The sequence below is a fragment of the Emiliania huxleyi genome (genome assembly GCF_000372725.1).
Source record: "Emiliania huxleyi CCMP1516 unplaced genomic scaffold EMIHUscaffold_26, whole genome shotgun sequence".
Lineage (NCBI taxonomy): Eukaryota > Haptophyta > Isochrysidales > Noelaerhabdaceae > Emiliania > Emiliania huxleyi.
This window is the reverse complement of record NW_005200088.1, coordinates 192,624-211,190: the sequence shown is the minus strand read 5'-3', so window position 1 is coordinate 211,190 and position 18,567 is coordinate 192,624. Positions and strand designations below refer to the sequence as shown.

Here is an 18,567-nt window from a genome sequence, read left to right as displayed (position 1 = left end):
CCCTCCCCCTACTGTTTCTCAGATTTATTTTGCATCTTGACCTGTATATACAAGTGAGCTGGGGCCATGTGGCATGTTTCAATAACACAAGTGCGAGGCTCGGTCGGTTGTGTACAGACGGGCTCGCAGCACCGAACACGCAGGGCAGCGCAGGGGTGACGGGCGTCACGGTGTTGTGCCGCGGTCAAGCGGACAGTTTGGCCGTCTGACTCTAAGACGCCACCTCAAAACGCCGTCCAAAGCGCAAAGAGGGTAGTTCCCAAAGTGAGTCAGACGCCGCGCGGCGTGCCCGCGCCCGAGAAGGTCCGGTTCAGCCACTCCCCGACGGCGTCTCCGAAGCCGCGCCGCGACCCGGTCCGGCCGAGGCCCTCTGCCAAACCCCCTACGAGAAGGAGAAGAGAAGGGTCAGGGAAGAGATGTGCCTGGAGCGGCCGAGGCACTCACCAGAGGAGGGAGGCACCTCCGTCCGAGTCGTCTGGCCGCGCGCCGATGAGGGTGCGCAGCCCGGAGGCGAGGCGGCGCGACTCCGAGCCGGGCGGCGCCTGCTCCTCGACGGCGGCGAGATGCAGCCGAGATTGGGATCCGAGAGGCAGCCGAGAGGCAGCCGAGAGGCAGCCGAGGGGCAGCCGAGAGGCAGCCGAGGGGCAGCCGAGAGGCAGCCGAGAGGCAGCCGAGAGGCAGCCGAGGGGCAGCCGAGAGGCAGCCGAGAGGCAGCCGAGAGGCAGCCGAGGTGCAGCCGAGAGGCAGCCGAGACTGGGATCCGAGGCCCGGTGCTTGCGCCTGCTCCTCGACGGCGGCGAGGACGGAGCAGAGACCGGCCGGCAGGGAGGAGCGGGCGGAGGCGCGGGCAGAGAGGAGTGTCTCGAGCAGCTCGAGAGCGCAGCAGAGCGGCGAGGCGGCCTGCAGGAGGGCTCCAGGAAGTGTCTGGGAATGGTCAGGGAAAGTGTCTTGGTGGAGGGCGCAGCAGAACGGCGAGGCGGCCTGCTCGGACGAGCCCTTGCGGTACTGGTCGCACAACGCAACCACACCGGCGAGCTTCTCGGAAGAGCAGAGGCCTAGTGGGCACGTGTCCTGGACGTGTCCTGGACGTGTCCTGGACAAGCGGCCGCTTCTCGGAGGTGCCACTAGCCCCGTGCGGCGGGCCCGTCGGCGTCGGCAACCTGTAGGAAAGTTCCGGCACGGTTCATGGAAAGTACCCGTGCGGCGGGGCCGTCGGCGTCAAGCGACCTCGCGCAGCACTTGCACGGCGTACAAGCGGACCTCGGGGTCTGCCGTGGTCGCGAGGCCGAAGAGCGTCTCCTGCAGCGCCTCGTCGCTGAAGACGGGCTCGCCTAACCAACGAGGAGAATCAATGGGTTGAACTAGCCCTGCAGCGCCCCGTCGGCACAGGCAAGCTCGCCCGGCGTGTAGTGGGCGATGACGAGGAGTGCCTTGAGCATGCCTCGCTGCACGCGCAGCTCGGAGCTGCAGGCGGCGGCGAGCGCGGCGTCCTCGTGCGCGTGCGCCAGACCGACCCTCGCCTACGACCATGGAGCGCTGCATGACGCGCACTGACGCCCTGCGCGTGCGCCAGAGCAGCCCTCGCCCTCGCTGCCGGGTCAACACGCGCCTCCGCCGCAACCATGCGCGCCTGAGTCGTCACATCCTCCCCCGTGCGTGAGCTTGCTCACCCCCCCCCTCGCCTCCTCCGCAGCCACGCGCGCCTCCGAGAATGGAGCGCTCGCCGCCCACCTCGCCTCCGCCGCCTCGACTCGCGCCACCGACGCCGAGTGCAGCGCCGCCATCAGCAAGTTGAGCAGCGCGCGCAGCCCTCCCGCCGCCACGTGGCCGCACGTCCGCACCAGCCAAGCCGGCATCGGCGGTGCGTCCGCCGCCGCACGAGGCACCTGCGGGCAGGGGCCCTGGAAGGGTCAGAGAAACTTCCCGGGAGGGCGGAGCCCGGCTGCCGGCCGAAGCACCGAATCGTACGCGACGGAGCCGTCCCACGGCGGCAGCCGCAGCGCGCACTGCGCGAGGACCACGCACTCCTCGACGCTCAGTCTCGCCTGACTCGTCCACTACTCGTGACTGGTCACGCACTCGCGCCAGGACTGCGCACTCGACGCTCAGTCTCGCCAGCTCCTCGCGAGACGCGACGCCGCCTCCGTCGCCACCAGAACGGCCTCGCCGCAGCGTGCCGCCGCCCTCGCCCCCGGCCGCCCCGCCCCCGCCCCCGCCTCCGCCTCCGCCGCCTCCGCCGCCTCCGCCTCCGCTTCCTCCGCCTCTGCCTCCGCCTCCGCCGCCGCCTCCGCCGCCATCGCCTCCGCCGCCTCCGGAGCCGCCGCGGCGCAGCGTGCCACCCGAGGCGCGCCCGCTGCTGCCAGCCGCCGCCTCTCCCGCACTGCGCCTGTGCGACAAGCCGAGCGTCGCCGCCAGCTCCGCCTCGAGATCGGAGCCGTCGTCGCGGTAGTAGCAGTGCGCCTCGACGTCTGGACTTGGCCACGGGGGGCTGCAGGGCGACGGGAAGTGCGACTCCCGCACCGCCTCGCCGAGCTCGAAGGGCGAGCCCGCCCTCCCGCGCGTGGAGTCGACGGGGCGCCTCGAAGGCGGCGTGACCGGACTGCCAGGCTCGGGCGTGCTCGCCGGGCTCTCCGCCTCCCCGCCCCTCCTCCTTGGTGTCCAGGACGCGTCCGCGCGCGGCGGCAGCCACGACGCGCCGGAGGGGAGGGGGGAGCTCGCCACGCCGCCTCCGCCGCCCTCGCCCCCCCCCTCTGCCGCCCCTGCTCCTCCCCCTCCCCCCCCTCTTCGCGGCAGTGTCCCGCCAGCCTCTCCCGGCAGGACGGGCGCACCCGCCCTCGCCCGCCGCAGCGCCGCCACCGCAGGGGCCGCGGCCACGCTCCCCCGGTCCACGTCCGGGCTTCTCGCCGCGTGGCCCGCCAGGCCGAGGGCGAGTCCTAGGTGCACACACCGACTACTTGAGCAAGGCTAGCCGCTGGGCGCCGCTCCTCCAGCCAAGCAGAGGGAGAGGACCGGACGGGCTCACCACGGGAACCGGGCTGACTCGCCCCCCTCCGCCCGCAGACACCGCGGCGCGGGCGGCGGCCGGGCGCGTCAAATGCGCGGAGGGCGAAGGAGCGCTTCGCCACGGCTCGTTGCCGTCGAGCCGCACAGTCGCATCCAAGCCGAGCGTCCCCCCGCTCTCTGCCTCTCCGGCCGCCGCCACCGCCGCCGGAGCAGCGCGGAAGAGGGTGCGGTCAGGCCGGCTGGCGCTGCCCGACCCGCTCTCAGAAGACGGGACAGGCAAGCCCATCTCCGCCGCAGCCAGCCTCGACGCCTCGCCGGCGCCGATCGGCTTGGGAGGCGCGGCCAGCCGCTCTGTCGCTAGAGGCAGCAGCGCGCCTGAGACAGCGCGACGCGAACCTCTCTGTTGCAAGGCGCGAGCCGCTCTGTTGCAGGGCACGAGCCGCTCTGTCGGCAGGGGCAGCAGCGCGCCTCGTCTTCTCTCAGGCGACGAGTGGGCGGTGACGAAGGGGTGGTCGAGCAGGGTGGAGGCCGAGAGGCGCCTCTCCGGCTCCTGAGGTATCGGGAGATATGGGGAGGTATGGGGAGGTATGGGGAGAGGTGGAGGCCGAGAGGCGCCTCTCCGGCTCCTGGTGGCAGTCACCGCCAGCAGTGAAGCCACTCGCCCTCGGGAAGGCCGAGAGGCGGCTTGGCGGTGAGACGGCCACGTCGACTTTGTGCATGCAGTGGTGGCTCGACTTGTGCAGACGGGCATAGGCGTGCATGTGCGTGCATGTGCGTGGAGCGTGTGCCGAGCGGCTTGCGCTCCGGTGGGACGGTCCACTGGGCGTGGCATGGACTGGCGTGCGCCTTGCAGAGGCACCACTGCAGGAAGGCCTCGAGTTGGCTAGGAAGTGTCTGGGCAGTGTCTAGGGAGGGCGCCTTGCAGAGGCACCACTGCAGGAAGGCCTCGAGTTGGCTAGGAAGTGTCTGGGCAGTGTCTAGGGAGGGCGCCTTGCAGAGGCACCACTGCAGGAAGGCCTCGAGTTGGCTAGGAAGTGTCTGGGCAGTGTCTAGGGAGGGCGCCTTGCAGAGGCACCACTGCAGGAAGGTCTCGAAGGGCCGCCCCCACAGCTCCGGCTGGGAGAGAGTGGGCGGCGGGGCGGACGGGATCTTGAAGAGAGCCTACTCTCGGCCAATCTCGGGTCATCTCGCGTCATCTCGAGGGGCCGAGGCGGCAACGGGATCTTGAAGAGAGCCCGCAGCGCCGGCCGCAGCTGCCAGTGCGGGGGGAACCCTTCCGCCAGCTCGATGGCGGTGATGCCTTTAAAGAATGGAAGGAGTTCGTTAATGAAGTACTCCCCCACTTCCGCCAGCTCGATGGCGGTGATGCCGAGCGACCAGATGTCGGCGGACGAGGCGTAAGGCGCCTGTGGGACGTCTGCGGTGTAAGTAACGTAAGGCGCCTGTGGGACGTCTGCGGTGTCAGACGGCGGCGGACGAGGGCCCGGACGGCACCCACAACGTGAACACGGCCTCGTGCCGTGCACTCAGAGCACCTCGTGGCTGCGAGGGTGTACGAATACGGTGGGCACAGCTGGGGCACGGCCGAGTGCAGCCGAGTGCGCGCGTGTGTCCTCTCGACTCCTCGTCACAGGATGTTCAGGCAGCAGCGTCTATGCACCGCGCCTCTTGGATCACCTCTGGAGCCATCCAGTGCGGCGTGCCTAGATAAACAAAGGAGTGACTCACAAATGAAGAAATACTACCTCGGCAGCCACCAGGTGCGGCGTGCCTAAATAAAGAAATAACGCTGAGAAATAAGGAAATCCCCGCGTCTGGACCCATCCGGTGCGGCGTGCCGATGGCGGTGGACCGCTTGGACAGGGTCGAGCCCAGCTGCACCGCGACGCCTAGAGGAGGCAATCCGGCCCGCCTCCGCCAGCCGTCCAGGCAGGGGTCGAGCCGAGCTGCGCAGCGGCGCCAAAGTCGGCGAGCCGCAGGTCGCCAGACGCGGTGAGAAGGAGGTTGCCCGCCTTCACGTCGCGGTGCAGCATGCGGCACTCCTCGTGCAGGTAGCGCAGCGCGTGCAGCGTCGCCGCCGCCGCCGCCGCCACCTCCTCCTCGCGCAGCGGCGCGCCGCGGCTCCGCATCACGTCGAGCAGCGAGCCAGCCTCGCAGTACTCGGTGACGAGCCAGAGCTCGCCGTCGAAGGCGTGCGAGGCGAGGTGGCGGAGCACGTGCTCGCTCTCGCACAGCCGCAGGCTCTCCGCCTCGGCCATCACCTGCGCCGCCAGCGCCGCCACCTCCTCCTCCTCCTCGGTAGGGATCACCTTGACGGCGACCTCCCGCCCGTCCGAGCGGCGCCGCGCGCGATAGACGCGGCCGTACGATCCGCGCCCAATCTCGCGCTCGAACTTGTAGAGCGTCCGGTCCGATGGCGAGGCCATGCCTCCACACCGAAAGCGCCGGGCCGCCGCCCGAATCGAGCGGCGAGAGCGGTAGCAAGGCAGCGAAGAAGAAAAAAGAATTTAACGAAGAGAAAGCTCTCTCACACCAACAGGTGCGAACTGGCGCGTGCTAGTACCGAAAAAAGAAAAAATAAAAAGCTCTCTACAACTTGCACCTCTCGCGAGGTGGCATGAAGGTTGCAGCGAGAATCGGCGAGAGACTGCGAAGAGAGATAGGAAGAGGCAGACTCCCTAGGGTGGGCGACGGCTAGCGCACCACACACCTCTCCTTAAAATCCCTGTGTGGTGGCGGCGTGCCGTCCTCCCATCCCTCAAATAAATAAATAAAACGGACACCTCTACTAGGAGATGGGTAAAAAGGAACAGGTCCCCGCCCTGCGGTCTTTGTGCAGGGTTCTTTGTGGGTGTGGTCGGCGACTAGCCGGGGTCGTCCTCCCGATGGGGGACTAGCACTAGCCGTCTTCCACATGGTAAGGTAAGGTAAGGTAAGGTAAACTTCTCCACACACACGAGGTGGTGGGGCAAGGGGGGGCAACCCTCGCGTCTCCACGTCTGACGACAGGAGCCCCACGGCATTCAAAGTGCAAGGCCCAGTGCGCGTGGGTGAGCGGTGTGTGTGTGTGTGTGTGTGTGTGTGTGTGTGTGTGTGTGTGTGTGTGTGTGTGTGTGTGTGTGTGTGTGTGTGTGTGTGTGTGTGTGTCTCACGTCACTGCATCCTCCGCCGGTTCCTCCCGTCGCCTCTTCTTTGTTCGAATGTTTTTCAATCCATCCTTCACGAAGCCCTCCCATGTAGCTAGCGTTCTTGGCGAATGTCTCGAAATGGCCAGCAGGCGCTGTCTGCTCGCGGTCTGTGCGGGCCGCTCGTCCTCCTCGCCCTTCTTTCGTCCTCCCGTCCCTCCCCTCCACCATGGCCTTCTCGGCACTTCTTTCTCCATCCGCCTCGCCCTGCCTTTTCGCATCGTGCCGTTCGCCCTCCATTCGGTGACCTCCATGGCTGTCCGCCCCTTTTTGGGTGGCGCTCTCGATACGGTTGCGTCAACCTCGACGTCACTGTCGCCCTCCCCGTCCCCGCCGGCGTCCGTGCCTCGGTTCGCGTCATCGGTAGCGTCTCCGTTGTTCCCTCGTGCCCCGCCGTCGCCCTCTCTGCTCGGGCCGTTAGCGATTTCGCTCCTCCTGCGTGTCGCCCCTCCGTCCCCTCCCCTTTCTTCGTCGTCATCGTCGCTGTCGCGAAAGCCCTCCGGTCCCTCGATTCCCTCGCCTATCCCCTCCGCTGCGTCGTCCCAGTTTATATCCTCATCCTCTGCGCACGTCGCGTTGGCTTCCTCTCTCCCCCTTTCCTCCCTGCCCCTCTCGCTGTCTGGTGTTAATGGACCCCCTTCCTCTCCCTCGCCACCGTCACCGTCTCCATCCCCGTCGCTACCGCCCTCCATGCCCGCCGCCCTTTGTTTCACACTCGTCTCTGCCATGTCCGCCGTCGCCGCCGTCCTGTCTGCTGCGCTCTGTGCTCCGTGGTACAGTCGCTTATTGTTGCTCAGGATTAGCTCACGCACCAGGACAGCCTCCTGCTCGTTATTTTGGCTTGCCGATATGCATCCAAAGTTCCACGCTAGCTCCTCCTTCGTCACGTCTATCTTTTTGCAGTATCTCGCGAATGCCGTCCGCGCTTGCTGGGGTGTTATTGCGTTCGGATCCGCCCTGGTCCCCGCCCTGTATCCCATCTCCTTGCGGTGGCTCCTGTATGAGTCCCCATATGACCATGTGATTTCTTGGCCTTCCTTGACTCCCCTCTCTGCAAACAGGACCATCACCTGCGCAGCTGCCTTGCCTAATTGTATCTCCTCGTAGCGTACGAAGTGCGTCGCCCTCGTGCCTCGTTTCGGCTCATTCGATGCTGCAGGCCAATCGAAGTTACAGCGCGCCGCGACGCTGTCAAAGTCGTCCTCGCCCTCGTCGTCACTTCCATCCAGCTGCGTCCCCCCTGCTGCCGTGTGTCGTGATAGTTCGTCTGGTACTGTCTCTGGTGGCTGCGCCGTTCCTGTCCGGAAGATCTCTCCAGTGTAGATGCTACACACCTCAAATTTCTCTAGCCTCCTCGTCGCCAGTAGGCCGAGTTCCCCTTCCGCTATGCTAGAGGGGCCTACCTTCGCCCCTTCCACCGTGCCGCCCGTCGTTAGCATGGCCGTCGTTACTTTCGCCGCCGCCTCTGCTGCTTGTCGGCGGAGCGTCTCGCGCCTTCCCTCGTCCACATGGTCCCTCGGGTCCCTGCTGCTCCTAATCTCGTCGTACATCCTCCTGCTGATCTCAGCAACATCCTGCTCCCTCCCTCGTCTCGCCCTGCGCGTCTGCTCCGCCTCCACATCGTCTGCCCTGCGTCGTCTGGTGACGGGTCCTCCGTACCTCCCATCCCTCCCTTGGGTTGTCTGTTTTCTTTCTTTCTTTCTTTTGCACCTCTCGCACCTCGACAAGGACTACATCAAGGAGACAGCGAAACCATCCATCCGCGCCGACGCCATCGGCGTCACCACCGCCTCCCAGACATTGGTTGTCGGATCATACCGCTCGACCGAGCTGAGGGACGAGGCGCCGTTGTGCCCGCCAACAGCACACAACTTGCCGTCGAGCGCCGCCGCGGCCAGGGTCATCCTCACTGTAGTCATCGGCGCCACTGCCTCCCACGCGTTCGTCACGGGATCGTACCGCTCCACCGAGCTGAGGACGCCGTCGTGACCACGCCCGCCAGCAGCGTACAGCTTGCCGTCGAGCACCGCCACGCCGAAAGCTACCCGCCGCACCGCCATCGGCGTCACCGCCTCCCACGCGTCCAAGGCCGGGTCGTACCGCTCGACCGAGCTGAGGATGCCGTTGTTGTACCCGCCCACAGCGTACAGCTTGCCATCGAGCACCGCCACGGCGTGATTCTCGCGTGCTGTCGCCATCGGCGCCACCGCCTCCCACGCGTTCGCAGCCGGGTCGTACCGCTCCACGGAGCTGAGGAGGCCGTCGTCGTCATCGCCTCCCACAGTGTACAGCTTGCCGTCGAGCACCGCCATGGCGTGAACAAACCGCTCGACCGCCATCGGCGCCACAGCCTCCCACGCTTTCGTTTCAAAGTCGTACCGCTCCACCAGGTTGGAAGTTGCGCCGTCCTCCTCGTCGTCCTCGCCATCGTCTACCGCAACTTGGCCGCCCGCCGCGTAGAGCTTGCCATCGAGCACCGCCATGCCGGCATACTTTCGTGCCGACAGCATTGGCGCCACAGCCTCCCCCTCCCACGCATTCGTTGACGGGTCGTACCGCTCCAGCGAGTTGAGAAACTCGTCGTTGCTGCCGTAGCCGCCGATCACGAGCATGCGCTGCCTCTCGCGCTTCTTCAGCGTCTCCTTCCAGCCGCGGCGCCACGCGCGGCACGTCCCCTTGGCGGCGTGCTCCTTGGTCGGCAGCTGGGCGAGGATGTGCGGGGCGAGGTCCGGCGAGAGGAGGACCTCGGAGAGGACCCACTCGGGCTGCTCCACGAGCCGAGCGGCGTGCTCCTCCGCCACGCGCAGCGCGGCGTCGCTCGCACCCGCCTGCGCCTCGATGATGGCGCACAGCTGCTCTGGCGAGAGGCCCGCGACGCGGGCGCCGATGCGGTGGGAGGCCATGGTGCAGCAGGCGAGCGCTGGCGAGTTTCGGAACCCAACAACTAAAAGAATTCTCCGCGCCACAGATACACCACTGGAGCCGCCTAAGCGACTCCCGCGAGGACGGCGAGGACGGCGAACTAAACTAAAAGATTTTTACGCTAATAAGAAACGAAAAAAGCATACCAACATTTGCCAACAATATACCTACAACAACGCAAAATTCCATCTTTCTTCCCCGGCCTGCTCTCGGGAGCCCCCCCCCCCCCCCCCTCGCCAAATCAGCCCGGCACGCCCAGGATCGACGCGAGAAAGGCCTATCCACACGCCAATGCTGTCGCAAGAGGTCTGTTGGCGCCGATGAGGGCTACATATGGAGAAGAGAAGTCTCTCTCTCTCTCTCTCTCTCATATGGCGGTGGCGCCTCGTGCCGACGCTGCCTCGCCGCGTCCGACTGGCCATTCGCGCGGCCGTCGAGGCCCATCGGCGCGACGACGTTGCTCGGGTCCCACAAGTCTTTGGTGTTGCAGATTGAGCGCGTGTCGTCCGACGGCCTGCTCTCCACGTGCACCACCCGCACCGCGTGGCTACCTGTTTGCATCATGACGTCTAAGCGACTCTGAGTCGTAGCCACAGGCCGGCCCTGTTGCGCGGGTACCCGGTCCGAGAGACACCGCGACGGTCACCTCGGGCGGCAGCTTGGTCTCTCCCTCAAGGGTGACGGAGACGGAGAGCTTTCCCGACGGCTCGATGAGCTGCATGTCGAGCGCCTGCGCACAGGTGGAGCGGGGTGAGGAGCATCTCTTGTCTGCCGCAAAGAGAGTGGCCGGGCTGAACTATCGCACGCCTGTCGCTCCATGTCGATCAGCAGCCGGAGCTGAGCGCCCTTGGTCAGAGGCTTGAGCACCATCTCCGTCTCGCGCCCCTTGTACACCACGCGGCCACTCCCGCTCTGCACCCCAATGCAGTGCTGGTCCGCCGAGCCACCGCAGAAGGGCGTATCCCAGCCGCCGGGCGAAAAGTTGCGGCCGACGACGCCGTAGAACGCGTCGCCCTCGGCCTGGTCGATTGCGAGGACCACCTCAGTCAATCGCTTGGAAACGAACCCCTCCGCCAGCTGACAGCCCCATCCGGCCGTGGCCTTGCGCGCCACCATCAGCCGCTCCCCCGGCTCCACCTCGACCCCGGCACCAGTACGGTCGGCGCGCCAGCAGGCGCACGGGACAGGACCCGAATCCACGGCGGGAATCTTTGCCGCGGGGAGCGCTTCAACCACAACCACCTTCTCCTCCCCCTTGTCCTGCTGCTGCTTTTGCGACGACAGCTCCCTCGCCGCAACCGCCGCCGCGCCCGCGGCAGCCTTGCGGGACTCCTTGTCTTCGGCAGCCTTCTTGGTGGGCGGCGACGCGCCGCCGCGCTCCCCCTCCGCCACCTTCCTTCCGGTCCCCTGGCTGGAGCGCCGAAACAGGGGCATTGGGACAGTGGTACAGACACCAATCAACGGCCACGAAACGTAGTTCCTGTGTCGATCGATCAAAGGCAGCGTCGACGCGTCGAGGCTCGGACTGGACGAGAGGGACGGGGGTGGGGCGCGGTCAACCTCTGCAGAACCTGTTTGAGCTATTACCAGACAAGCCCTTCTTTTTTGGGTGACGGGGACGAATTTTTGGCGAAGTAGATAGAGGCAACGCGAAGCAAAAGTAGAGAAAAGCAGACCCACGTCGCGTTTCTCCTCGCTGCGCGGTGTGCGCGGGGCGGAGGCGGTATAAACGTTCGAGCCGCCGGAGCGAGCGAGCTGGCGCTCTAAGGCTCTATCAGACCTAGCCTCCGGAATCGCGACTGTCACGACGGAGTAGAGGGGAGCTCATCTGGGACAGTTAAGTAGAGGCAACAGAGAAAAGAGATGCAAAAAGAGATGCAAAAACATGCAGCACTCAGCCTTCCCTCCCCCTCCCGGATGGAAGTACTACCTGAGCTCGACCGTGCTTGACTTCGCTGTTCAGATGGGAAGCGGTAACCCACGGTGATATGGCCGCATGTACCAACTTTGTTGAGGCCGGAACACCATGTACGCACTGTATCTGGGAAAATGACTTGTGGAACAAACTGGGCAAGCAGCGCGTCGAGCGGCGGCACGAGGAGCAGCTTGAGCAGCTGGTGCAGCGCACGCTGGACCTCATTTCTTCGTGCCGTGCACGCGAGCTGGCCAATGTGTCTCACGGCGTTGCAAAGTGCGGCCTGCAAGCGAGGATGGTGCACCCGTTGTTCGTAGCGGTGGCGGAGGCGGCGGTGCGCGGCGAGCTGGATGGCTTCAACCCTCAGAACCTGTTGTACACAGCCGTGGCGGAGGCGGCGGTGCGCGGCGGGCTGGCTGGCTTCAAGCCTCAGGCGCTGGCCAACACGGCGTGGGCGTACGCGACGGCGGGCGTGGCTGCGGACGCGCTGTACGAAGCGGTGGCGGAGGCGGCGGTGCGCAGCGGGCTGGCTGGTTTCAACCCTCAGAACCTAACCAACACGGTGTGGGCGAAACTGCCTCTTCACAGTTCACGGCGGACCGGTACACTAGTCATCTAGAGTTCGGCCATCTGCGAGCCCCTTAGAATGCTCCATCGTGGCACAGTGACGCAACCGCAACACAAACGCACAACAAACACGCTAGCAAACAAAACGCAAAGCCCCGGCTGACGGCAGCGGAAGGCAGCGCGGCATTGCCCCTCCTCCTTGCGCTCGCCACGAGTGCGCCTGCCCCCTTCTGCTTCGCGTGCGACAGCTCATGGTGGACCCAGATCTCGTTGAGACGCGACGGGCTTTCGTGGGGATGGTGCTCGAAACCGCGCGATCGCAGCAATGCTCGGATCGGGTCATTGACTGACTCAATGAGCAGCACCGACACGGGGATGGACCAATCCATCCCCTTTAGCACCGCCAGTTCCGCGCCCTCGACGTCCAGCGACCAAAAGTCGAGCCGTTCGACTCCAAGCGCACGCAGAACCGCGCCAATCGGAACGGAACGCACCAAATAGCTATCCGCGCCGCCCTTGAGAAGGCTGCCGCAGCAGCCGTGCCCAGAGAAGCGCAGTGTCTGGTGGGCCTCGCCAAGGGCCGCCTCCAGGCGGAAGGCAGCGGGGCGGCGCGTGAAGAGCTTTGCAAAGTTCAGGGGTGACGCCTCAACCATCAGTACGCGCCAGCCGAGATAACGCTCGTAGAAGTAAGAATTTGAGAGGCTGGCCGCACCATCGAGGCCCCCAACCTCGAGGACGAAGCCGTCGCGCTTTCCAGGAAAGAAGGTGCGGTACACGTGGAGGGAGTCATACATGAAGTAGTCTCTGCCGAACGTGGACTCGTACGCGCGTTGCTCGATCGCCCGCTCGGCCCACGACTCGCCACCGTCAACCCGGCCAGATGCAAAGGCCTTTGGCGCCAAGTCATACGCGACGATGGGACTCGCCGTTGCCGGAGGCACCGGCGTGAAGATCAGAAGCGGCTCGGGTTGTGAGGAGTTCAGCAGGCGCCGCTGACGACTCAAGCGGCGTAGGCGCCTTTCCGCGGCCAGCACGAGCTTCGGATCAGCTTGGCTAGTCATGCACGTGCCTGCAGAGCAGCGCATCTCATGTACTCCACCCGCGTAGACGGAGCTTGACGCGCGGCTCCGCAGCCGTCCCAAGCAGACGGCACGGCTATCGGACGTGCCATCGGACATCGCATGCGGTACAAACAGTGCTCCATCGCCAAAGGAAGGGGCCTGCCGGTAACCCTCGCCGCGCGCCTGACAATCGGATCGCGAGGCGGCACAGTTGACTGCGACACACTCGGGCCAGCGTCGGCACAGGTGGAGAGCGGAGAAGCGTGGAAACGAGCACTGCCCTTCGACCGGCGGCGGCTGGATACAGCCAAACTGCCTCTTCCCGCGAAGGCACGTGGCACCAGAGCACTCAGCGACGATCGCAGGACGGCACGAAACGTCGTGCTCGGCAAGAGTGAGGAGGCAGGCAAGCAGCATCGAATGAGGGGGTACTCGGTGGTCAGCCAGGGAGCGAGGTTTCATTAAAAATCCCCGTCGTGGCGGCGTGCCGTCCTCCCATCCCTCCATTGGCTTGTCTGTTTTCTTTCTTTCTTTCTTAATTATGACTTTGACAAGCTGAGATTTTGTTTGAGACTTACGTGACTGTCAGTGTGCGTCGACAATTTCTTTTTCTTCTCGGCGTAGGAAGATTTTTAGCGATGCCAGTCGTGCGTGCGATCGCATGCACATGTGCATGTGCATGCAGCGGCCGACTCGGACGGACGGAGTGGCATGTAAGACGCGAGTGCTGAGAGATCCATCTGGATCCAGTGTCGACAGTCCGTCGAGAAGTTGTCCAGAGCTCACGGTCTGTGCGGGCCGCTCGTTCTCCTGCGACCTGCGGGGTAGTGCATCCGCCGCACGCTAGCAGAGGTCTACGCGTCGAGCCCCATGCCAAAGACATTGTACGTGCAGTCGGACAATGCGTCGGACAACAAGTGCTGGACCATGCTAGCATTCTTTGCGATGATGGTGCACCACAGCTACGTTTCGGAGGTCTTCTTTTCCTTCCTTCTCGTCGGCCACACGCACGAAGACATTGATCAGTTCTTCTCTTCGCTCTCCAAATTTCTCAAGAGAGAGTTGACACGGGTCACCACGCCGTCCAAGTTTCAAGAAGGCATTCAGCAAGCCATGGGCAACCGAGCGTACGGACTGATCGAGCCAATCGACAGTGTCTTTGACTGGATAAAGTGGTTCGAGCCTTACCTGTTGGACACCGGCGATCGCGCGACGGGAATTCACGAGGCTTATGTCGACGACGAGATTCACAAGCCGCACCACTTCTGGATTCACAAAAAGCCGTCGGGCGACGTCGTATTTCACTACAAGGAGCTTGCAACGGACCCAGTGTGGCTGCCCTCCACCAACCCAGACGAGGTGAAGGTCTCGGACCCAAACGGCATCCCGATCTTCAAGAGACCACCGCCGGATCCCATGATGGAAGGCGCCTCGCCAAGGGAGGCGCCGTTTGCGAGCGATTAGATAGCCAAGTGGTGTGTTTTGCTCTTTTTACTCTAACACTTCCCTTTAAACCTCGTCACATGTCGAACTGCTGGCTTCGCCGATCGTCACGCGCTCTCGCTTCCCAGGCGAGGCGCTCGGCGTAGAACCTACTGTAGGTAAGTGGACGTGGTTTCACGCGCTCGCGGTCCTCGGCAAGGAGTGACCCTGTGGCGTGGTGACTGGCACTCGGCCCCCTCACCGCCGCCGATGCCACCCCACCGACGCCGCCGCCCTCTCTGCCGGCGCTGCCATCGGCTCTCACCGCCACCACCGTCGCCGCCACTCCCGTCGCCGAACCTCGGTGTGGTGCTGTGCCGCCAGTGTGATGTCTCCCTCCGCCGCACGGTTGTTCAGCTCAGAGCTGTGCTTGCAGCAGTGCTGTGCGCCTACAGTGGCTTCAGGAGCCAACAACCCACGTCCTCAGGGATCGGCACAAATGAGTACGCGAAAGGGAGTCGACTATCGCCGTAAAGGCTCGACGTCTCGTAAGCACCTGGCCCCACGCGCCTAGCGCGGCGTGACAGAGTTGGTTTCTAGAGCTGGCTCGCGATCTCAGGGTCGTGAGGGGCCGGCCTAAGCAGGGGTAATCGTACAACGCCGGCTGTTGTGACTGGATTCATCTTCTCTCAGATCTCACGGCCGAGCCGAGGTGAGCTGGCGCGCCGCAGCGGGAGAGAACAAGCCATGGCACCGCTGAGCACAATCGGCGCTTGTCTGCGCAACCAGTGTTTGAAACGCCATCGTTTTTGCTATCCATGGACCTTATTCGCATGCCGACCCAATTTCACGGCTTTTTGTATGGACCCAGACTTCGCCATTATGGACGGACATCTCTGGCCGAGAGACGCCATCCATGGCGAAGCAAAAGAATTTTACGACGGAACTGCCTCGCACAACAATTTTACAACTCAAGGCGTTCTGAGGAAGCCGTCGCCCGCGCCTCGCCTGTCGCGTGAATCGTGTCGTGCGAAGCAAAAGAATTTTACAACAAAACTCCCTCGCACAACACTGGGCACAGGCATTTTACAACAAAAGCTCCCTCGCACAACACTGGGCAAAAGAAACGCACCTCCACACTCAGTTTGCCTCCGACGCCGATCTCCCCTCTCTCTTTCTTTTGGCCCTGCCGAATTATACTTGTTGTAATCGCAAGGCTTCACCAATGCACACCAAAGAGGAAGATTATCGTCACGACACCACGCATGGGGAAAAATATTTTCGTGGCCACGATAATCTCGTACGGGCGCGAGGTAGACGCTAGACGAAGAGTGCGTGTCGTGTGTCTTACTACTCAAAAGTTGATGAAAGTGTCCCGCGGCGCAATTGTTATGACCCTGACCCGCAACAGCATCCACTCTCTCAGGCACGCTGCAGTACACGGTGGCCGATCCCTGGTGAGCCCCCGGACACGGCCCCCGCCCCTTCCTCCCCACCTCGGCACACCCACACTGTGGAGACCCTTTCCCCAAACCCCCCCCCCCCCCCCCCTCGCACTCTAGCGCGGCGGCCCGTACCCGGGAGGCGGCGGGTTATTCCACGCGTTGAAGTGGGGGTGCTGCTGGCCGGCGTGTCGCGCCTCGTATGCCGTTCGCGCCTCGAGTCGTGCTATCTTGTTCGTCCGCCCACGCCGCCGCCGTTCATCGGAATCCTGCTGCTCGGCACGGAGCGCTGCCAGCTCCTCAACGCAATCGCGCGGGCCCGGCACGGCAGCCATCCAAGGCGCGCTCGAGCTCGGCGGGCAAGCGGGAAGGTAGTGCGGTGTGTAGGGTGGTTGGTAGGGCGATGGGGCCCACTGCAACGACTGAGGGCGGGGCGGCTGCCACACTCCGCCAGCGAAAGGCTGCATGGCGGCGTGAGGCGCAGCCTGCGCAGCCGAGTACATGCCGCCCTGCGCAGCCGAGTACATGCCGCCCTGCGCGGCGCCTTGCGCGGCGCCCTGCGCCGGGCCCTGCATGCCCACCTGAGGCCACCCGCCATCGTGGCCTGGCGGCCACGAGATCGGCTGCTGACACGGCGGCTGTTGCTGCCAAAACTCCGGAGGCCTCTGCGAGAACGGCTGCTGCGCCACAGCCGCAGCGGCTGCCGGCGCTTCCCCCCCGACGCCGCCACCACATCCGCCACAGGCACCGCTGCCGAGGCCGGCGGGAGCGGCTCCACAGCTGAAGGCATCCCGTCGGTGTCAGTCACCATCCAAGATATCAACGCAATGTCGCTCCGAGAGCTCAAAGGTTTGGCACGAGGGATGCATGGCTCCCAGGCCAGCAGCGACCCAGGCATGAGCCTGCTGGCACCAAGTCGGCTGCGAGCAAGGCTCCGGACACAGATGACCAGTGCCTCAATTTTCAGGACGTCCCGGGTCGAACTGGCGAATGTGTGGTGTTCGATTTCCTCAGTCGCCGAACCTCGGCGGCTGTAGCTGCCTTTTGCCGCAAAGTTGGGCTCAAAACGAAGACACACTTCCGCATTGACCAAGTCCAGAATGCGTGCGGTGACATTGCCGCAGTGTCAATGGTCGCCATGCGCATGGCCGGCGACGACTTCTACGAGGTTGAAATGGACCAGCTCGTCGGGTTCAACAACGAGGCTGCAGTTCGGAACGTTCGGGATACGATCAATGCGCCTCACCACCATGTCGGCAATTGGGAACAAGCGCAGTTGGAGGGCGACCAGATCATTCAGATCGTCAAGGCGTTCAACCCGGACCGGCAGCTCCGCTGGCTCCGAGGGCCGCTCCCGATGGATGTGTTCACCACGTACATGTCGGGCAAACTCATGGCCGCCGATGGAGAGATCAATCTCGTTGCCCGAGGAAGGGCGTGCTGAGCTCGAGGCACGCACTGGTTTGCCGTGGCATTCCGGGCGCTCCCTGCAGAGCCGGAGCGGTGCGTGCCCCAGCGGCGTCCCACCGCCCTGACCGTGTCGCCGGCGCCTTGGTGTGTTTCCCGTGAATTCTTTTCCCCATTCGGTGCCTGAGTCGTGCCGGTGCGCAAGTCGAGTGCTGTGCAAATCGGTGCCGGTGCGCAAGTCACGTGCCAGTGGTGCCCAGTTACGTGCCCAGTGAGCAGTGTGCGAACGCGCACCCCCGGGGCTAGGGCTCTCTTGCCCGCAACCCGACACCGATCATCCGGCCCGCTGGGTGCGCTTCTTAGCTCCCCGGCCCTGGATGTGAGGTTACCGACTGCACTCCAAGTGCTCCAAGTGCAAACAAAACTCCCTCGCACGACACTGGGCACGGGACAGTGCGCGCCAGTCCCGTGCCCAGTGTCGTGCGCGAAAAAGAATTTTACAACAACTCCCTCGCACAACACTAGGCACGGGACTGCACTGGCGCGCACTGGCACTACTGACGTGAACACAAACACAGTGTGTGTTGTGCGCGAAAAAGAAGACGCGCATTCCTCGAACGTCGAAGTTTCTCTCACACCGCCGGTGGAGAGGCCGGAGCGAACAATTTGGTCTCGGCCCCAGTGTCGTGCAAAAAAGACAACAAACAAGCAGGAATCAAACGAATGCAATGGAAAAAGAAATCGCGCTGCGCAAAATCCACACGACAGAACGTACCCAGCTACCCTTTACTGCATCTCGCGCGTGATCGCGAAGCGCAGCACGCACGCGCTAAAGTCGCGCGCCGCGATGCCGTTCGTGTTTCCTGCCGAGTCGAGATGGTGCCGCTCGTGGATCTCGTAGAGCGAGACGACGAGGAGCGCCGCCCGCGCGCGCGCCGCCGCGGGGAAGAGCGAGTGGCTTGCCGGCGACCACGGCGCCGCCGCCCGCCGGATCAGCGCCGCCGCCTCGCCCGCGCCGCCCGCGGCGCGCTGCAGCGGCGTCGGCTCGCCCTCGTGCAGGCTTGCGCCGCTGCGCAGCAGGGAGAGAGCGCGGGCGGCGGTGAGGCTCTCAAGGTGCGCGAGCGGCGTCCAGCCGCGGCTGGCGACCAGCCAGGCGGCGAGGTCGGCGTGGCCTGCGCTGGTTGCCATTTCCTCGGGCGTGCCGAAGGGCGGCACCGCGGCGCGGGAGGCGCCGTAGGAGGAGAGGAGCTTGGCGACCTCGAGGTGGCCCTTGTAACACGCCATGAGCAGCGGCGTGGTGCCGTCGCTGCTGGCTTGGTTGATCGCGGCGCCAGCCTCGAGGAGCAACAGGGCGACGTCGAGGTGGCCCTTCTGGCATGCCACGAACAGCGGCGTGACGCCGTTCTGCGCGGCTTGTTCGACCGCCGCGCCGGACTCGAGGAGCAGCCGGACAATGTCGAGGTGGCCGTCCTGGCACGCCCTGCACAGCGGCGTGAAGCCGTCCTCCATGGCGTTGGCCTGGTCGACCGAAGCGCCGGCGTCGCGTAGCAGCCGGGCGATCTCGACGTGGCCCTCCTGGCACGCAGCGTACAGCGGCGTGAAGCCCTCAGAATCTGCTTGGTTCACCGCGGCGCCGGCGGCGA

At 64.8% G+C, this 18,567-nt stretch overlaps 4 protein-coding genes across 4 annotated transcripts; 1 reads left to right on the top strand and 3 right to left on the bottom strand.

Annotated features, from left to right (window-relative positions):
- Positions 1–21: 21 nt before the first annotated feature.
- EMIHUDRAFT_463462 (hypothetical protein) lies at positions 22–5,429 on the bottom strand (the record flags this gene model as incomplete). The annotated part of the gene is made up of 13 exons (XM_005777469.1): positions 22–382; positions 461–548; positions 787–876; positions 958–1,055; positions 1,130–1,160; positions 1,228–1,331; positions 1,388–1,520; positions 1,586–1,630; positions 1,704–1,886; positions 1,959–2,045; positions 2,080–2,578; positions 4,276–4,409; positions 5,022–5,429. The coding sequence occupies 13 exons, from the start codon at positions 5,427–5,429 to the stop codon at positions 270–272; spliced, it is 2,013 nt and encodes a 670-aa protein (XP_005777526.1). The 3' UTR covers positions 22–269.
- Positions 5,430–5,867: 438 nt separating this feature from the next.
- On the bottom strand, positions 5,868–9,091 carry EMIHUDRAFT_206198 (hypothetical protein; the record flags this gene model as incomplete). Its single annotated transcript, XM_005777468.1, has 6 exons — positions 5,868–5,882; positions 6,161–6,298; positions 6,374–6,748; positions 7,001–7,171; positions 7,259–7,817; positions 8,859–9,091. The coding sequence occupies 6 exons, from the start codon at positions 9,089–9,091 to the stop codon at positions 5,868–5,870; spliced, it is 1,491 nt and encodes a 496-aa protein (XP_005777525.1).
- Positions 9,092–9,437: 346 nt separating this feature from the next.
- Positions 9,438–12,653, bottom strand: EMIHUDRAFT_100828 (hypothetical protein; the record flags this gene model as incomplete). The annotated part of the gene is made up of 4 exons (XM_005777467.1): positions 9,438–9,713; positions 9,745–9,840; positions 9,978–10,517; positions 11,805–12,653. The coding sequence occupies 4 exons, from the start codon at positions 12,651–12,653 to the stop codon at positions 9,438–9,440; spliced, it is 1,761 nt and encodes a 586-aa protein (XP_005777524.1).
- An 870-nt stretch (positions 12,654–13,523) lies between these two features.
- On the top strand, positions 13,524–14,117 carry EMIHUDRAFT_100827 (hypothetical protein; the record flags this gene model as incomplete). Its single annotated transcript, XM_005777466.1, has 1 exon — positions 13,524–14,117. One exon carries the CDS (start codon positions 13,524–13,526, stop codon positions 14,115–14,117), a length of 594 nt encoding a protein of 197 aa, XP_005777523.1.
- Between the last annotated feature and the right edge of the window lie 4,450 nt (positions 14,118–18,567).